The sequence below is a fragment of the Caretta caretta genome, chromosome 9 (assembly GCF_965140235.1).
Source record: "Caretta caretta isolate rCarCar2 chromosome 9, rCarCar1.hap1, whole genome shotgun sequence".
Classification (NCBI taxonomy): Eukaryota; Metazoa; Chordata; order Testudines; family Cheloniidae; genus Caretta; species Caretta caretta.
The window spans coordinates 97,773,162-97,792,483 of record NC_134214.1 but is presented as its reverse complement, the minus strand read 5'-3'; the positions used below and the strand labels follow the sequence as shown (position 1 = coordinate 97,792,483).

The 19,322-nt window shown below is 38.3% G+C and overlaps 1 protein-coding gene across 1 annotated transcript in view; it reads left to right on the top strand.

Moving 5' to 3' along the window:
- Nucleotides 1–19,322, top strand: part of LOC125642887 (transmembrane 9 superfamily member 2) — a 41,401-nt gene that overhangs the window by 12,673 nt on the left and 9,406 nt on the right. Inside the window, exons 7-16 of the mRNA XM_048864808.2 lie at nt 1,175–1,286; nt 3,638–3,714; nt 4,609–4,717; nt 7,410–7,542; nt 10,016–10,135; nt 10,322–10,379; nt 13,434–13,593; nt 14,879–15,030; nt 15,842–15,953; nt 17,752–17,923. Of these exons, the coding sequence (XP_048720765.2) occupies nt 1,175–1,286; nt 3,638–3,714; nt 4,609–4,717; nt 7,410–7,542; nt 10,016–10,135; nt 10,322–10,379; nt 13,434–13,593; nt 14,879–15,030; nt 15,842–15,953; nt 17,752–17,923 (1,205 nt within the window). The remainder of the gene's footprint in view (nt 1–1,174; nt 1,287–3,637; nt 3,715–4,608; nt 4,718–7,409; nt 7,543–10,015; nt 10,136–10,321; nt 10,380–13,433; nt 13,594–14,878; nt 15,031–15,841; nt 15,954–17,751; nt 17,924–19,322) is intronic.

Sequence of the window (19,322 nt, the reverse complement as noted above, 5' to 3'; positions counted from 1 at the left end):
GATGATAGGGGATGGGTGTATCACTTGATGATGATTTCCCTGTTCTGTTCTTTTCCTTTGAAGCTTCTGGCATTGGCCATTATTGGAAGACAGGATAGTGGGCTAGATAGACCACTGGTCTGATCCTTTATGGCTAGTCTTATGTTTAGTGGTAATAAAACTGACTCATTAACACTCAAAAGCCACTATTCAATGCCTTCATTGTATTTCAGCTTTCTCTTCATGTCAGTTTTGGCTACAGGGCTATGCAAGAATGTTGAATGATGGGGAGATGTATTTTCCTATTATCCGCATAATCAGAAATGGCTGAACCATGTTTGCTCTAACTTTCTAAAGCAGGGGTGGGCAAACTATGGCCCGCGGGCCACATCCGGCCCGTCAGACCTTTTTGATCCAGCCCTCAGCTCCCCCCTCCCGTCCTCCGAACTCCTTGATCCCAACCCAGAGCCCCCTCTTGTACTCCAAACCCCCCATCCCCACCCCAGAGCCCGCACTTCCAGCCAGATCCCTCACCCCCCCCCCGCCCTGTGGCCCAACAGCCTGCCCCATCTCTGATACTCCTCCTGCCCTCCAGACCCATTGGTCCCAGCCTGGTACACCCTCCTGCACTCCAAACCCCTCATCTCAGGCCCCACCCCAGAGCCCACAGCCAGAGCGCTTACACCCCTCCCCTGTACTCCAACTCCCAGTCCAGAGCCCCCTCCCGTCCTCCAAACCCCTTGGTCCCAGCCCCACCCCAGAGCCCGCACCCCCAGCCGGAAACATCACCTCCCCCTCGGAACCCCAACCCCTAGCCTGGAGCCCCCTCCCGCACACTGAACTCCTCATTTCTGGCCCCACCCCAGAGTCCTCACCCCCAGCCAGAGCCCTTATCCACTCCTGTACCCCTACCCCCAATTTTGTGAGCATTCATGGCCCGCCATACAATTTCCATACCCTGATGTGGCCCTCAGGCCAAAAAGTTTGCCCACCCCTGTTCTAAAACCTCAAACCAAACCCTTCACATGTTCAGAGGTGAAGTCCATTTTGATGGTGGGAACCGGAAGGCCTTTTCTCAATAAAGAAATTGTAAAACTGGTGGGAAAAGATACAAAAAAAGTAGATAATAATTTTGAAGAAGTTCTCTACCCAATACAGCAGGTATGAATCTTATTTAAAATTTCTGTCTTGCTAGCTACAAACATACAGATAAAAACAATTTAAATTGTGGAGGTCCCGCTATGGAGATTCCTGGTAAATTCACAAACAAACTGGATTTGATCTACACTTATTCTGTGAAATTTGAAGTAAGTATTATTAATGTTTTAGTAACAAATCTCCTAAATTGTTTGGATCCAGGTTCTTTCTGGCAGTTATGTATTTATTCAGTATAAATGTTTTCACTGTTTTAATACAGTTTTATGAATATTAATATGTCTGAGGAACAACTTGGGAATGTAAGCAGTTTTGTAGGTAAAAATATTAAACATCCAGTCCCAAAGTTCAGAATGCAGTAGGAGAGCACTGTGAAAAATGACTTCCAGAAGCAAATTTCTCTGTTTACAAATAAAAAGATGGCTTTAACTACCAGCTCTGAGTTTGAAAGCCATGCAGGGTTTTTCTGTGATCATGTGTCATCAGTAATGAAAATGTTACAGGTTAAATTATGCTTTCAGTTACAACAGAGCAATCCAGCTGTCCTCAAATTCTAATCTGCAAGTGGAACTTTACCTGTCTTTCTGATGGTTAAAAAGGAAATGAAATCCAGATCACTCTTCTGTAGCTTCATTGGTTCTTCAGTGTTAACAGCAGTAAAATTAAGTAGAACTTAGATTGGGCATTAAAGTTTGCAGATCTGGCTCTAAACACAGGGAACAGAGCTATTGGTTCATGTAACTCTTCTACATAGTCACTGTTCACAGTGGATCGCTAATTTAAGCAACCCTCATATTGGAGAGAATATATTTATAGATAAACTTTCTTAGAGACATTTTTGATTTTATAATTTACCTACTTTAATGAATGAGTTCATAGTGAGCATATTTTTTTAGTTCTTGTCAACTGAGTTGCTGTCCATCTGATTTGAAAGTGTCTTCGTTATAATTTTACCCAGACACTTGCGAGCACTAAATTAACTACTGGATAAGTGGCTTTGAAAACAGTCCTTATTTCACCTAATACATCACAGGCAGTAAGTAGCAAATCGTACTTGTGAATGTGTTTTTACCCTAATCTGAAAGGTAACCTCTTATGGGTGTGAGGATAGTTCGGTTTCCCTGTTGCTTCAAAAATTGATACCCCTGTTCAGCCTACCTTAAAAAGTGGCAATTATGGTTTGTTTTTGTGATGTAAGACACCTGTCTACTAGGAATTGGACTGAGAGCACTAGTTCATTTTTTGCAAAGACAGCCATACAGCTGTCATATGATGATAGCTTTCACTATCCACCCATCTGAAGTTAACTTGAACCTACCTTGAGGTTATAGAATATAGAGCCTTGCACTTTTCCCTTAAGCTATCCAGTCCTCCTTAGACTTGCCAATTTTATGACATGGATGAACCTCCTGTCTATTAACATATGTTTAAATCTTGAGGATAAATTGCAATTTATCATGTCAATGTTGTTCAGTAATTTACAAAATGCATTATGCATTTGGGACACTTGTTTTTTCAGCAAGTCGATAATTCCTGCTAGTTCAGGTATTTCCAGCAGATGTCACTATTTACATCTTAAATATCAGGTACACTTAAAATTGACTCTCTGCAGTTTGCTGCCTTTAAACTTTACTTTAGATATAGTCAGAATGCATTTTTCTAAGGAAAAAATGCTATTTATTTATTTAAAATTAATAAACCAGTAAAATCAGTAGTGGCTGTTTTATGGATCCAGGACATTTACTTTTAAAACTAAGTAAACTAAGCCCATATCTTAAATAGTAATAGCTTTATGATTTGTTATCGCACCTGCATTGTTTTAGTTTGGCCACTGTTTTATCAGTCTGATTTTGCAGTCTGCACACTGAAGAGACAGAAATTTGCGCTCTGTTCTACAGCAGCTGACTTTTTGTTAGTGAGGCCATGATAGACTGACATCTTGACCCATTTTGAAGGGTTGGGCTTTCAGACCTGTGCATGTGCAAAAATATACACATTTGTGCACTTGCTGTTTGCATACAGCGCATACAAAAGTTCAACTGGATGCCAAAATAGTAAATTGCACATTGTTTTCTGAAAATCTGATCCAGTGAATCATGATCCATTTACCAAATTGTGGGATGGTAACTTCACAGAGTAGCTTGATGAACTGACATGAAGCGGTGAGTTCAATTTTATGTTGTACAGTTTTACTCAGAAGAACCCTGATCAATATAAACTGTGCCCAAAAACATTACAGATAATTCAAAAATTACAGGCAATAGACATTATAAAGTAAGTTACAGAGAAGGACAAAACATAAAATAAAGCATAAAACATAAAATAAACCAGTCAGAAGAAGAGATTAAAGAGTATAAGGCAGGGAAAATACCTGTATGTAAAATGAAGATTGGAGTCAAGTAGATTATGCATACTCACTAACTTTAGGAAGTGGCATCAAAACCTTTACTCCCCCAAAGTCATTTTTTTTTTGTTTAATCATTTTGTTTCACCTTGTTTATAGGAAAATGATATCAAGTGGGCTTCCAGATGGGACTACATTTTGGAGTCTATGCCACATACCAACATTCAGTGGTTTAGGTAAAATTTTTAATTTATGGAGTGAATACATCTTGCAGTGAAGCACAAGGATCTTATCCTTCAGTTTTCAGGATATGTAACTGTTACATGTAAAATTAAGTCTGTTAGTTTCCAAGCAAATGAACTTCCTTGTTTCAATACGTAAAGCAACTTTTGTCAGTCTTGGATCTCTTGGGAGCAGCTAAAGTATTGCATGTCACCAAAGGAATGTGCCATTAGTATCCAAAAGCAAAGTGAAAACATGGAGGTTGCTTTATCATCTTGTTCTGCAGAGCTTTTGGAAGGTTACTGCCCATCAGTTTTCTTACCATTACCATCTGGCTTGCTCTGATTACCAAATAGAGGTTATCTGTACAAGTTTTGTTTTTAATATTAGCTGCTGCTGTTAAATACGAAAGATAGTCAGTGAGGTTTTTTATGCAAGAGAATGTACCAAAAGATCTATTGTTTATGAATTAATGTATAATTTGTACAGTAAAGAGGAAAATATGTGCTGTACATAAATGCTAAAAAAGCAATACATATCGTACATGAAATCTGATATTTAATATGTAACTAATTTGTTTAATGGAATTACATAGATTTGATTGTATTTCATATATAAAATCCATTTGGCAAAAACCAGTTGGGTTGAGATTCTCTAGTATTCTCTGCTCTTCAGCAGAATGGCTTTGCAGGGGCTTTCCTAGTTTTGTGTTATAGTAGTATGTCCTATTATAATTTATTTTTTCTGTGTAGGAAAACATTAAAATTTAAAATACCTGACAGAACTACTTACACACAAACTTGATATCCAAAAATGTGCTTCAGACTTCAGATGTGCACATATTATGTAGTGCATATGCTGAAGTCTGAAAAAGTGGATAGAAACTTTGAATTTTTCTTTATCTACAGCATAATGAATTCCCTCGTAATTGTTCTCTTCTTATCTGGCATGGTGGCTATGATCATACTAAGGACTCTTCATAAAGATATTGCAAGATATAACCAGATTGACTCTTCTGTGAGTAGAACTCTTATGGTTTTTAGATCTCCTTTTCTAGGAAGAAAAAATCTATTAACTACAGTTTTGAATGCAGTCTAGGAGGTCAGTATAAGTAATATGTAGACGTATCAGCTCTTTGAGAGTAATAAATGGCCTGACTGAAATGTCAGCTTCCCCAAAGAAGGGAGTATTTGGTGCAGATATGATTAAGAGGCTCAGTTCCCCACCTCGATTTGACAAACTTTTAATGTGGAAGGATAAACTTTAGGGGTAAGCAAAGGTGAGGTGTGTGTTCTATTCAGATATTTCAAAGAACTTAATGTTGAGTGCCTGTGCACACGCTTGGATGTCTTGTGAGGGACACTAACAAGTAAACCTGTAATGCATCAAGTGATGGCTACAAAGGCAAGCTGAGAATTTCTATACTACTATATGTAGGTTTCTGTGAGTCCATTGTAATGGTAAAAACCAAAATCATTATGCCTCTCTTGCTGGTTAAATTTAATCAACCTGAAGTGAATTTGGTACGACTTTGTTCCTTTTTAAAATACAAATAAACGTGTGTCCTATCGTAATCTTAATGAAATATTTTTTTAACAGGTTTATTTGATTTCTGCACTGGATGGGGAAAGGACTACTTCTACATCTTAAATCTAAAGCATGAGGTTCATGGACATAAAACTGTCATTTAGAGAATTGTTTTCTAGTAATCGTCAGTTGTAGATGTAAACCTCTTCATTTTAAGGCCTAAACATTGCATATTTCAAACCTACTTGTTTTACAGGTTTGAAATACCAAGCTTGCAGTCGGACATAGAATTTTTATCGATAGTGGTCTAACCGCTGTTTCATCCAGATGGTGGGACCAGGTTTAGCTCTGGCATAAGCAGATGAAACTCCCATTTTAGTGGAGTTGTACTGAAAACAACAGTTGAACCTTCTCAGAGGCAGTGTGGCTCTAAGTCCAACACAGTATTTTAGGGTACATCTACACTGCAATAAAAAATCTGTGACAGCGAGTCTCAGCGCCTGGGTCAATTGACTTGGGCTTGTGGGGCTCAAAATATCAGTGCAGACGCTTGGGCTGGAGCCTGAGCTCTGAGACCCACCCCTTTGCTCCTTAGTAGGCTTACTAAAAATCCAACTCCATTGAGTGGGGAGTGCTCTGGTTCACATAAGACAAACAAGGACTCAGGCTGCCCAGCTTGGTCTGATTTTTTTCAGACATGCAGCACAAACAATGCATCAACTTTCAGAGCAAAGTTGGTGGTGGGACCAGAACCTGCTCTGTTTTCCAAGGAAAGTATTTTTGCTGACTAATTTCTCATGGAAAATCTAACTCATGTTCTTTCACTGGTTAAACCTTTCCAAATGTGCCAATAGAAAGTATTTACCTTGTCCCCTGTTGGATTGGCATAGAAGGCATGCATTTAGGAGGTCCATCCTGGAAAAGGACATTTCTTTTTCAATTTTCTTTTTTGGTAAATTAAAAATAAGCATTTGTTTCAGGCAACAACGTTTAAACCAATGCTTTGTTTACTTACTGGTTTATGAAAAAAGGCTTAGTAAGGACAATAGAAGCTTCCTGCTTTTGGAAATGAGAACCAGATTTATGTGGACTCCCACAGCAAAAGTGCACTGTACTTTTGGGAAAGGAGTAACTAGAAGACTTCTGTCCAGGAGGAGAATTTATTATGATACTGAGTTTGGCAGCGTTTCCTCCATGTTGTACCTTAATAATCATGTTACCGAACTCTGGATCTATGGTTTCTGTTTCCCTGCTGACGTAACACTTGCTGTAAAACTGTTTTCTAAACACATTAAAAAAAGTCCCTCTTGCAGCATACCCCCAGCTCTTGAGAATTGTTTATCAACAAGGTGGACACAAAGCTCCTCACACTAGGGAGATGATGAAATGTTCCATAGGAAATGAAGAGACGTTGTCAGTCATGCAGTTCTGTTTCCCTTCCTTCCCACCTCTTTTCTGTGAATGTTTAATTTTGGTACCAAACACCCCAGGGAAATATTTACTGATTACAGTTAGGCTGGATGATGTGTAGGGAACCCAGCACTCTTTGACTGAATGGGGCACAGCTATTTTAGCATGGGCCAAGTTTGTTGGAAACCACCAGTTTTTCAGAGTTGACTGCTGCTTAGTTCCTCCAGATTGATATTCCCTAAGACTCAGACTACATTAGTTTATTTAGCAACATGACAGCAACATGATGAAGAACACAATGGTCTCAACTTGAGAATTAACAGGGAAGATATTTGGAGCAGAGGGAGCCCAAATTTGCACTTATGAAGTAAAGCAAAAAAGCCCGTCATTACTTAGTTCTTGTTACTGAGGCGGATATCTCTTTTGCTTGTCTCAAAGCATAATTATTTAAACCAATGTGAATTGCTGTATTCCAAGTTAAATTAAATGGAATGCTTTCTTTTGCTTTACATTCACGTTGACCTTATGAGGATCTTTGCTAATTACATTGTTTCTCTGCCACTCTCAAAGGCAAGCATTTTCATGATAAATCTTGCCTGTTTCTTCCAGTAAACCATGAGGGGACTGTAAAACCAGTGAGTGATGAATCAATGCAATTAGTCTGTCTTTGGGCCAAACTGAAAGTTAATCAAACTTTGAAAGCACGTTTCACATTTTGCTTATATTCATTGCTGAATTATGTATATTTAATAAAGATGTTGCTATTATGCAGGAAGATGCTCAAGAGGAATTTGGTTGGAAGTTGGTTCATGGAGATGTATTTAGACCTCCAAGGAAGGGAATGCTGTTATCCGTCTTCTTGGGTCAAGGAACGCAAATTTTCATTATGACATTTATTACTCTATGTAAGTATAATAAGGTTTATTAAAATTACATACTTACACCTTAGTGTAATTGTAAGAAACATGAAATGATTTCTTGCATTGCTGTCTATCCTTTTGATTGGTTACAAATCCTTCCTTTTAAGAAAAGAAAAATACATTTGCCCATAGTAATGACCCAGATGTCTGCAATAACGCTATTGCAAATAGTAGTGTTTTGATCATTATCACAGCATCTCTCTATTAGGGCTAATTCACATGCTATAGAAGTGAAGTAGCCCCAGTCCAAATCCCCTTTTAAAAAGTTGTTAAAAATATACTAGAAGTCCTCACTTACTCATCATGGTCCAATAATACTTGGACCCAGTAAGGTAAGTTCAAAGACGTTTAATCAAAGCTCTAATATTTTTCAGAACACATTTTTTCTGATAAATTTGATATAACAGTCAACAGTCATTCTGAAATAAGAACTTGAGTATGTGCCAATAAAATGGCACTGAATCAGTGCTCATGTAACTTGAGCTTGGCACAAACACCTAGATACAGCCATAACATTGTAATCTCCTTCAAATTATTATACTTCATTGTTTCATATAAATCTTTTACAACTCCCTTTGTTACTACACAGTAAAATATTGGCACATACTGACGTTTATATATTTTTGTAGCACTTGGTATTAAATCATTTGTTCTAAATTGTACATACAAGCAAAACATTATCTTCTGTATATCTTGATGCCAAGCAAAAAAACACATTCTTTGATTAAATGTTTCAGACCAGAGAACTGGTCTACAGTAAATACAGATAGAAGTCCAGATAAAATGGTAGCAAATTCAGACTGACCTTCAATACTTGCCGTTATCTATAAACATCTTATGCGGAGAAAAGGAAGGGGTAGCTTGTTTTCCCTTTTAGCATAGGTCATTAAGCAGAAGGGTCAGTATATGCTTGTCCTTGATCCTCCTCTAAAATATATTCTTGCCATATTTAACATCATACTGTAAGATGTTGGCTTTCCCTTCTGGCTTGTTTTTAAGCTTTAATTTTAATAAAGATTCCTATGTGGTGTTGAGCGTGAACAAGGAACCATCAGTTCTGTAGCCTTTGACTCCCGTAGAGCATAGACCTGCCAGTGGCCTGAAGGCTGATTATGTAGCTGTTGTGCCAAGACCATTATCAATAAACAACAAGGAAAACTTGCTGTTAGAAGATAAGACTTCATACAGTCTACACAGTGGTGTAGAAGATTTTTTTCTGCCTTTTTGATCATTAAAAGTAGAAATGAAAATCTTATGGGGAGAGGAATAACTTTTGTATTCAATATTTTAAATTTTAAAAGAATCACACCAACAAAATCCCAATAGTCTTTGACCAGCCCGAGTAGGGTACTCCTGTACAGGTTGGTGAAACAAATCAGTAATGTAAGATATGATTATAGTTCTGGGTTTCTAACATTCTGTTGGCCTTCTTCTGTTTTAGAGTTTAAAAACTTGGTGAATTATTTTTAACAGTGAAAATGGCAACTTTATCTTTCCACTTCATCAGTGCTTTTCTTTGTTAGAAGATCAGAACATGTAAATATGTCCACCCCAACTCACTGCATTCCTAGCTGCCTAACATTTCACACAGAGCATTACTTTTCGGAGTTCTAGTTCAACATCCTTTTCTCTGTTCCTAATGTGTTTAAATGTAAGTATAATAACTTACCTTTTTGTGTCTTCATAAATTGGTCCTTCCAAATCCCATGACAGTTCTTGGAGTCTATTTCCAAATACAAAAATTTCACATACCACTAATTGCAGAGTCTGTAATTGAATAACTGCCTTTCAAATCTGGGGTTGCCCTTACAGTTTGTTCAAGAACTCAACCTACCGCCTCCTTTTTTTCCTTTTTAAATATGGGGACCTTATGTTCCAGATGGTCTACCTTGTTCCTGAAGATAAGCATTGTCCATCGTGGGAGCTGTGATAACCTTTGTCTGGAGTTCGAAGTTTCTAAATCGGTTACTTAAGATCCAGTTCTATTATCTTCATGCTTCTTATAACTACCTTTTTAAAGAATAAATCACTGCTTTTTACTACTCTGGGCCTACTTTTCTTGGACGACTCTTATGGCATGTATTAAACTGTTATGGTTGCCTATGCAATAAATGTACTCTTACAGAAGCATCATTCTTTAAGCTTTTAAAAGCTGATTTCCGAGCTGAAATCTCATGGTATAGTTGTTGGAGGAGCAGAGACTTCAACCATGTGCCTCTCTTGAAGCCGTTTAGCCACAGGAATCTTAGCCTTTTGAGTATGAGGTAAAAATACACAAGCATTTAGTTCAGTTATGCCCAGAGTGGTGTGCACTTATGACGAGTTGGTATGTGTGCGTATGTATACATACACATATGCTGTCTCAGTGAACTGGATAAACCTATGTGCTGTGGCGTGAGCTATAGAATATGCTAATAAAATGTGATAAATGGCTTATTCTGTCTTTTCACATCTTTAGTTCTAGCTTGCCTTGGCTTTCTTTCTCCTGCCAACCGAGGAGCTTTGATGACCTGTGCAGTTGTACTGTGGGTCTTGCTGGGAACTCCTGCTGGTTATGTATCTGCTAGAATGTACAAGAGTAAGTACCATTGCTTATTTCATATGATACAGCATGTTAAATTCAGCATTGCCAGGCATTATATGTGATTCAAGTTGGAGCTGGTGTCTCGGATATCAGATCTGCTCCTTGCTGTCATACTGCAAAATATTTATAAGAGGTGTTACATTTAAAACTCTCTAGTAATGATTTTTACTTATTCCTCAGCATTTCGAGGTGAAAAGTGGAAGACAAATGTTTTGCTGACAGCTCTGTTGTGCCCTGGGTCAGTACTTTTTGTTCCTTACTCTTATGCAATTGTTCTTTCCTGTATTCTTGTATATAACTCTACCACAAATAAAGAAAAACACTGATTTCTTAGCACAGAACTCTTTCAGGGGCTGTGCCGTTGCCTTTATTGCTTCCCTACTTTATTTTCCTTTCTACATAGAACATTTTAGAGTGGGAAGAAAAGCTTGTAAATCTCCTGTATTTGGAGAGTTTGCAAATTGCATAATGTTGTAGAACATGGCTTTTCAACCTGGGGGTCATGACCACCCCTCCCTTCCTTCATAAGTAGTCCCAACACTATGGAGGTGGGGCCTGAAATGTTTTTTTGTTGTTCTAAGATGGAAAAATTTGTGAACCATTGACTCAGTTGTATTGTTGCTGCTGCAATTAATCCTGATATAATACAACAGCTCTTCGATTACAGCATTCAGTATTTTCTAGATACTCACGTTAACGTTAGTAGGGACTATATTTCATTGTAAATGCATGGCTTATTATGGTGGCTTTTTGGAAAAGCTATTCTGCTAAGAGCACCTTTATAAATCAGGGCTAGATCCTATCCCCATTGTAGTCAGTCACACTATTCGTACTTAGTATACAGGAAGTAGGGTTAGGTCTGAGATTGTAAGTTTAGTTCCTTACTAATTTGGTACAAACACTTTATCTTGTTGTTTGTATCTTGAATATATTGGAATGTTCTTCTGGTGAAACTATATAATAGGGACATTAGTGTTCTATACAAAATTATTTTTATGACTAAAATAGCAGCTGTGTGCTACTGCAGTGAATAATCTTGCTAAAGACGGGACTAGAGACTAGTTCATGTAGAGCACCACATTGTTCTTCATGTATAGCTTTTAAAATTCGGTTTAGGAACATTTCATTTGGAAACTAGGGTTTCAGGTATGTTTTTGTGTCTATGTACCTAAAAATAAAATTTAAAATTAATGTAATATATATAATTGTACTGGAAACCGTAGAGGTAATTTAAAGTGGTCCTTTAAGACAGAAGGTTGCCTATTAGAGGTAGTCCTTGGCACGGCTTTTTGGGTGGGTGGGTGGTAGAGTGGAAAATAAATGTATAGAATGTATATAGTAGATTATTGGCATTGTGAATAGCTAAAGCAATTTTTCTGATTTTGTGTTCAGTAAATATCTTGAATTTGGCTTCAGATTTTTATTCTGGATAACCTATTGCAGAATGGAGTTTAACAAGATCTGTTTTCAGCAAAACGTCTGTATCTTTGTATGAAGACAGATGAAAAATAGAATTAATAAAACATGGCTTGGTTTGAATAAACTAGAATTGGATCGAATGAAACCTGATGTATTGGGTGACAACTGAATCTGTAGTATTTCTATGTGGAAATCTTATTCCTAAACAAAATGTGCTTCAGTCTCCCTGCTGTCATTTAGATATCTTCACAGTGCAGAGGATATTTATCTGTAGAAAAAAAAATCATGCTGATAATTTAAATTCCAGAATATATTCAGTTTCATAGAGGAAGCAGAATGATTGGGGTTGGTAAAATAAGAACAGATGTCTTGATTATGCTGTGCTTGTTCAGTGAAACCGCATAATGTCATAAACAGCCCAAGGCAGTTATATTCTCAGTAGGCTGAGTTTATATACAGAGTATTTTTCCTTTATCTTTGGAAGGGGAGAAGCAGAGATTGGATTACTGACATGGACAAGGTCTAAAATACACCATGTAGGGTTTGCTTTAACTGCATTTGATTACACATTTATAGGGTGCTACTCATAGGAATATTTGGCTTGCCCACTGCTTTCTCTTTGCATGATGTTGTCCACTACAATGGAATGTTTAGCTTCGTCTGAGACTAGTGTAAATTCTACTTCAAGAATTCTTGCATATGAGTCCCAGTGAGTGGTTCATTTTACAATGCCCCTTCCTGGGACTGAATCTTCTCCTGTACCCTGGGTGGTGGGAATCCATGCAGATTCCCAGATGAGGTTCCCTGGCAATGTATTTTATTGCTTTATTACTGGATGGAACATGTTTGAAATCTTAATCACTTCTCTCAAATAATTAAAACTGGGTTTCAGTCTCATTTGTTGAAAGGATTTTCAGAAAGCATATGGAAAGGGTGCAGGTGAGCATGACCTACATCTTAATTTCCAAAATAGAAGTCTTTAAAAACTTTGTTTTTTTTTTTAAATGGAGGGTTTAGGGGAATAAAATGGGGTGAGAAAGTTGTTTGCTTTGTGACACAATTCTGTACTAAAAGTGCAAGAAGACTGTCAAAGAGGACTTCTTCAGGCTTAGAAAACCAGCCTTTAGGGCTTAGTAAACTCTGAATGTTTTTTCCTTTTTATCGATGTTTTTGAGAAAATGGAAGGTATAATGCTGATTAAACCGAAGCAATAACACACTCTTGCTTCAGTAGCTTAGCTCCCTTTGAAACTGTGAATCTCTTAAAGTAGTACAAAGATGTAATGTTGTTGAACTAGCACACTTTTTTTGTTCACTTTTTATATATTGTGTCCTATGGCTGAAGAGAGATTTGGTTGTAACAAGAAGCTTTTTCTAGGATTAGCCTGTGGTAGCTCTGATGTAGTTTGTGGTATCTTGAACAGTGGGTTTTGCCAGCAATGACTGAATTTGGCAGAAGGAATAACAGGTTCGTTAGAAAAGAGCTATTTAAAAGCATTACCAGACAATTAGCAGTGATGGGAAAGGAAGGGCAGGCAAAGTACAGTACAGTCAAGAGAGTGTTTGCTTAAACAGACCATGTAACTTTTTTTATGGTAGTGGCTCTTCACGTTCCCTCGGTTTGTTTATAGCCAATTAAAGGTCTTCCAAATAAGTGGCCTTATTGCTAAAAGACTCTAAAGATTAAAGACAATTAGCTGTTGCAGGTGATAATTACCACTTTTTATGTATTAGTGGTGAAACAATATTGCATAGACTACAAGTGAATATTCATAATCCTTTAGTTTTATGAACCACCTAAAAATATTTAATTCTCTTCCGATTTTACGCTGCTAGTGAGAAAATTCTGTTTTTTGTTTGGGTTTTTTTTTCAGTATTGTCTTCGCTGATTTCTTCATTATGAATCTTATTCTGTGGGTGAAGGGATCATCAGCTGCCATCCCCTTTGGCACACTGGTTGCTATCCTGGCAATGTGGTTTGGAATTTCTGTCCCATTAACCTTCATTGGTGCATATTTTGGATTCAAAGAAAAGGTAGTTTTTGAGTGCATTGTTTAAGTGTGTCTTATCTGCCACTCAGTATAATACTTTTCTGTTCTAACATCAAGTATTTATTCATGCGGAGTTAGTGTGTTAGCTGTCAACACCAAAATTTGGTTAAGATGCATGTGGCTGTCCATTCTGAAATGAACTGTTTTCCAACTTCTGATCTTTTTGTATGATGGACAAGAATACAAACTGATTTTCAAAATATTTTTCTGGCCATTCAGGATCTCTTCTAAGAACACATCTTTATTGACATTCCTCTTGTCTGCACAGTATGTGTGCTACAGTCTTCTGAAAGGTTAACACATCTAGAAGAAAATCAGTAATTCCATCAAAAACTAAATAAAGACCTCTCCCTCCTGCATGCTGAAATTTACTAGGTCATCACTGCAGTGGCATTTCCAAAAAATCACTGTTTATTGGTTTGTGCATTAGTTTGTCATCTTTAGAGATTTGGTTTAGCTCAGTGGCGTATGGCTAAGGCTGCGAGTCTGTCACAGAAGTCACGGATTCTGTGACTTCTGCAGCGGCCAGCAGCAGTTTGGGTGTGTGAGAGGGGGCTCAGGGCTAGGGGTTGAGCGGTGGGGGGCTCCCCGGCTCCCATTGGCATGGGGCTGCAGCTCCTAGGCGGTGGAGGGTCCAGGAGGCTCTGTGTACTGCCTGTGCCTGAAGGTCCTGCCCCCGCAGCTGCCATTGGCTGCAGTTCCTGGCTAATGGGAGCTGTGCAGGCAGCGCTTGTGGCAGGAGCTCCGCGCGGAGCCCCCGGATCCGTCCACCACCTAAGAGTTGCAGGGACGCAGAGCCAGGTAGCACCAGCTGGGGGTCCCGGGCCGTGTGCCACTGTCCCCCTTCCCCACCACCAGCGGGCGCGGCCTGGCCCTCCTCTCCCAGCACCAGCAGGGTCCTGGGCCACCTCCCGCAGCGCCCTTGGGCCGCCCCAGTGCACCCTTAGCCCCCCACCCAAGTTTTAGTTAGGGGTTTATAGGAAAAGTCATGGGCAGCTCACGGGCCATGAATTTTTGTTTACTGCCCATGACCTGTCCATGACTTTTATTAAAAATATCTGTGACTAAAATGTAGCCTTATGGATGAAAACATATCCTAATGGATGAATATAATGGGAGACTTAAGCATGTCAAGTTCCAAGGAGCTAGTATTAGGAAATAATAATCTTAAGTGTCTTTAATTTTTAACACTTTTTTTCCTATCTTACCTTGTTACTATGTTGTTTACAGTTATTTGTCTTTTTTAATTGTATTAATTTCTCTCAAAGCCTATTGAACACCCAGTTCGTACAAACCAGATTCCTCGTCAGATCCCGGAGCAGTCGTTTTTCACAAAGCCGTTGCCTGGTATCATCATGGGTGGCATCTTGCCATTTGGTTGTATTTTTATTCAGCTTTTTTTCATTCTAAACAGTATTTGGTGAGTATTGTATCTTTACTTGATGGGCAGGCTGGCCTGTCAGTTCAAAAATGGACATGTACAATGAGCACGGAGAACCCAAAACAGTGGATTCAGAAAAACCAGGAGGGAGACATGAAGGAATTTGCCAGTATTCCTTTTTTGTGAAATATCTTTAAATTGTAGTAATTGCATCCCTCTAATTATTACATAGATTTAATGCTTCCTCCCACATCTCATAAAACAGATACTTATGCACTTGGTAGGAAAGGGTGCATTTTTGTATGGTCAAGCGTTTAGATGACCCTTGAGCTGAATAGGATTGATTTGTCTAAGGATAGAAGTCTGGGAGTGGAGGAGCAACTGTTAGAAGGCGTGGTATGGTAAAATAAGACAGCTGGAAGACTAATTTAAGCAATGTGAAGGAGGCAGATATTATGCTGGAGAGCAGCACTAGAGAGAGCCAATGGAGCATAAGGGCTCAGAAGGCCCTGAGATTTGAAATTCTGATAGTACCTTTCTAGTGAGAACAGTCCTTGACAGAAAGGTGAGGGGAAAGGAATGATTTCCCTGGCCTATGTAGTCAGGGTCTAATTGTTTTATAAAACGATGCTAGAGCATTGAGGTGCCCTTACCCTGACTTCAACAATGCAATTGTGTAAGCAGCGTATTTACTCATGAAGGTAGAGGGATAGCGGGTAGAGGCTGAAGATTTGGAGGAGTATGTCGTCAATGCAGACAAAGCCTGTTCTGTTTTCTAATTACTTATTTCTTAGGTATGTAACAAAAAAAATTGAACACTAATTTGACACATTTCTTTTGTGTGTTTTAGGTCCCATCAAATGTACTACATGTTTGGTTTCCTGTTCTTAGTATTTATAATTCTTCTTATTACATGTTCTGAGGCTACAGTCTTGCTGTGCTATTTCCATCTATGTGCAGAGGTAAATGAACATATTTTGATGCATATATCATGACAGCGCAATGCATAGCTAGCTGGGACATGTTAGAGTGAAGTTTGCAAGGGGTGTTGGATGCCTATGCAAGGCCACCTCTGCAAAGTGCTGGACACTGTAGACTATGTGGGTGTATTGTCAGGATTCTCAAAAAGAAAAGGAAGGCTTGTGGCACCTTAGAGACTAACAAATTTATTTGAGCATAAGCTTCCGTGAGCTACAGCTCACTTCATCGAATGCATTCATTTTCCACAGTATGCATCCGATGAAGTGAGCTGTAGCTCGCGAAAGCTTATGCTCAAATAAATTTGTTAGTCTCTAAGGTGCCACAAGCCTTCCTTTTCTTTTTGCGAATACAGACTAACACGGCTGCTACTCTGAAACCTGTCAGGATTCTGTATATCGATTGTATGTACCTTTGGCCTGGTTATGTTGTTGGTCTATGTTTTGTAATATATACAAGTTAAATTTTAAAAAAAGGCAATTTCTGCCTTGTCACTGCATCTGCAGTGCAAGCTCTCGTTTTATGCCCTGGGATGGTACTGTAATGGTAGAGGAGCCACAAAACAGGAAATGACATTCCAGTTGGATTTTTAATGTTACACTTCTTAATGTTATGAACAGCTTGATTTAAGTCAACTGTTGGGCATAACATGTCAGTGCTCAGCTTTGGAGGCTTTGTGCTGCTAATATCTGGCATGGCAGATTACAAAGTCATCAGTATAAAGGGGGAGAGATGTTGCTTTCAAATTGACCACTAATGAGGTATTGTACACTGTGTGGTTTTAGTAATTTTGTCCTTACTGAAAAGGGCTAGTTAAATATTTTCTAGCAATCCCCAACAAAATAATTCTTGTGGCTTAAAGAAAGCTTTGAATCTGATTTCACTAATACTTTTGCAAAAAGTTTGACACGTTTTCAACTGTGTGTATTTAAAATAACAGTGAAAGAATGAAGTCCCATTTGTAATTGTTCCCTATAAATCATGAGTTAAGGTTTCCAATGTGCTGCGGCCCGTGTAATTTATAATTGCTCTGCAGTTTCAGTAACAAAATTTGCTTAACTTCCATCCAAGATAGTGTATACACTTATCCCGTCTTGAGGGTACACTCATGAAGGGGTGTGTATGTTGGCAGTTTTTGCAGTCTTGAAGATTTGGTCCTCAACCATAGTGTTCATTTCCACTCTTGAATACTATAGTTAAGCTGTGCAGTTAAACTACTATCATGTTGCCCCTTATGGCTGCATTTCTGTGGTGGACACTTGTACCATGTATCTGTAAACTTGCAAGGTGCTTTGGGACTCTTGAGGGTGAGAGCTGCTACACATCTGTGAAATTATTTCAATGAATTAATAGTTACTTAACACATTATCCTGTGTAAATGTATAATTCTGAAACTTTTTAAAATCTGCAAAAAAAAAAAAAAAAAAATTAAGTCCCCAGCACATTCTCCTGAAACTTTGTAGACTGAGCAGACATTTGCTATAGTTCCCCAGTTTCTACAATTACCAGAAAAACCCTAAATATAGTCTTGATTGTAGATAACAGAATTTCACGTTCATAGTTGAAAGATCCTGACAGAATTCACTCTGAGAAAGAAATAGCAATTGGAAAACCATAATTTTAATGAAAAGGAGTTTAAGCAAAAGTATGAGTGTAGAAATATGCCAAGAAATAATTTAATCCGTCATACACTTGTAAATAATGCTTTGCTTTGAAATAAAAGTGCAGTTTTAGTTTTGTGCTTGGATTTTTTTTCCTGTAATGCTTTATTATTTCTTTCAGGATTATCATTGGTGGTGGAGATCGTTCTTAACAAGCAGCTTTACAGCCGTTTATCTTTTTATCTATGCTGTTCATTACTTCTTCTCTAAACTCCAAATAACGGGAACTGCTAGTACCATTTTATACTTTGGGTATACTATGATCATGGTTTTGATATTTTTCCTTTTTACAGGTAAGTGCAGCATTATTGGTGAAATTCAATGCAATGGTTTCAGGACTTCTGGGTTGCTGTTTTCTGAACATTCTAGCCAGAGTCAAGTTGAGAAACGCTTGCAAGAAACAGCAGTTTTTAAATTAAACATGTTTTGAGTCTGCTGCTACCATAATTCACTCACCCAACCATATGCACACTAGCGACATAACAGTACAGATAACTTATTGTTCCTGACCTGAAGATCTACAATCTAATTTGCAGCGATTCTTTTCTAACTTGTTGCGTTTCCTTGATTATTGCATGGTAGTGTAACAGTGACCTAAGAACATTATAGATTTACATTTTCAAAGTGTCCTTGACAGAAAAGCTTTTATATTGGAAATTACTTAGGAAGTCACAAAATGAAAGGAATGCTGATCATATATTAAAAAAAAGTAAATGAAAGATAAGAAACGGAGACTAAAAATGAGAACAGCCTTTGCTGGAAGGATGAATGTGGGACTGGAAGATTTAATCCTGACACTAACTGTTGCAAGTCACTCAGCATCTTGATGTGTGTTCACAGTGTGTAAAATGGGGCTAACACTTACCTAATGAATCCTTACAACAGATACTTGTAAAAGGTTTTGAAAATGTAAAGTGATCTAAATGCTAAATATAACTATTACTAAATGTAAAGGCTTTAAATTGCAAATGTCACACGCAGTGTATAGGGACTGGAAATTTTTATTTTCAATTTATTTAACTTGATAATGAATGCAAGATGTCCAAATATTCACATGGTAGTGAACTGGTATTGAGTATGTGATAGAACCAAATACCCAGAGCAGTCAGACACTTGAAATGCCAGATGGTAAAGCAGATGCGATGTTGCGTAACTTGCAGATGCAAAGAAGAAAAGAGGGGTTAGGAATGTGTTGAACAAAACTTGCCCTACACTGACCCAAAAAAAAAAAAAAAGTTTGTGGAGGAGTTAAACATCTTGGGAGTTCTGAGCCTATTGAAATGAGGCAAATGGGGTACTGCAGCACATTGTTAAATAGACAGTGTGGGGACACTTCCAGTGTCGTGCTGTTGAGATGCAGGCAGGACCTCCTATTGTGGTCTGCTAGAATGTACTTTATTCATATCTTCTGATGTAATTAAACTTGGAGCATAATGTGAGAAACAGGATTTTTTCCAGAACTAGAAGTTAGCTTTCTGGTAGAGTATATGAAGAATGTGTGAATTTTATTGATCACATCATCAGCTCTTTTCCCCAGCCCCACAGAAAAGGCTAGGGTTTGTGAGGTCCAGGTTCAGCAGAAAGGTCTTTAGTACTGCAGTGAGTCAGCAAGCACTTGGCTAATCCAAGAAACCTCCTTCTGCACTCATGTTCAATGGGTGCTTGCTATGGAGGCTTCTAGGTGGCTGTTCA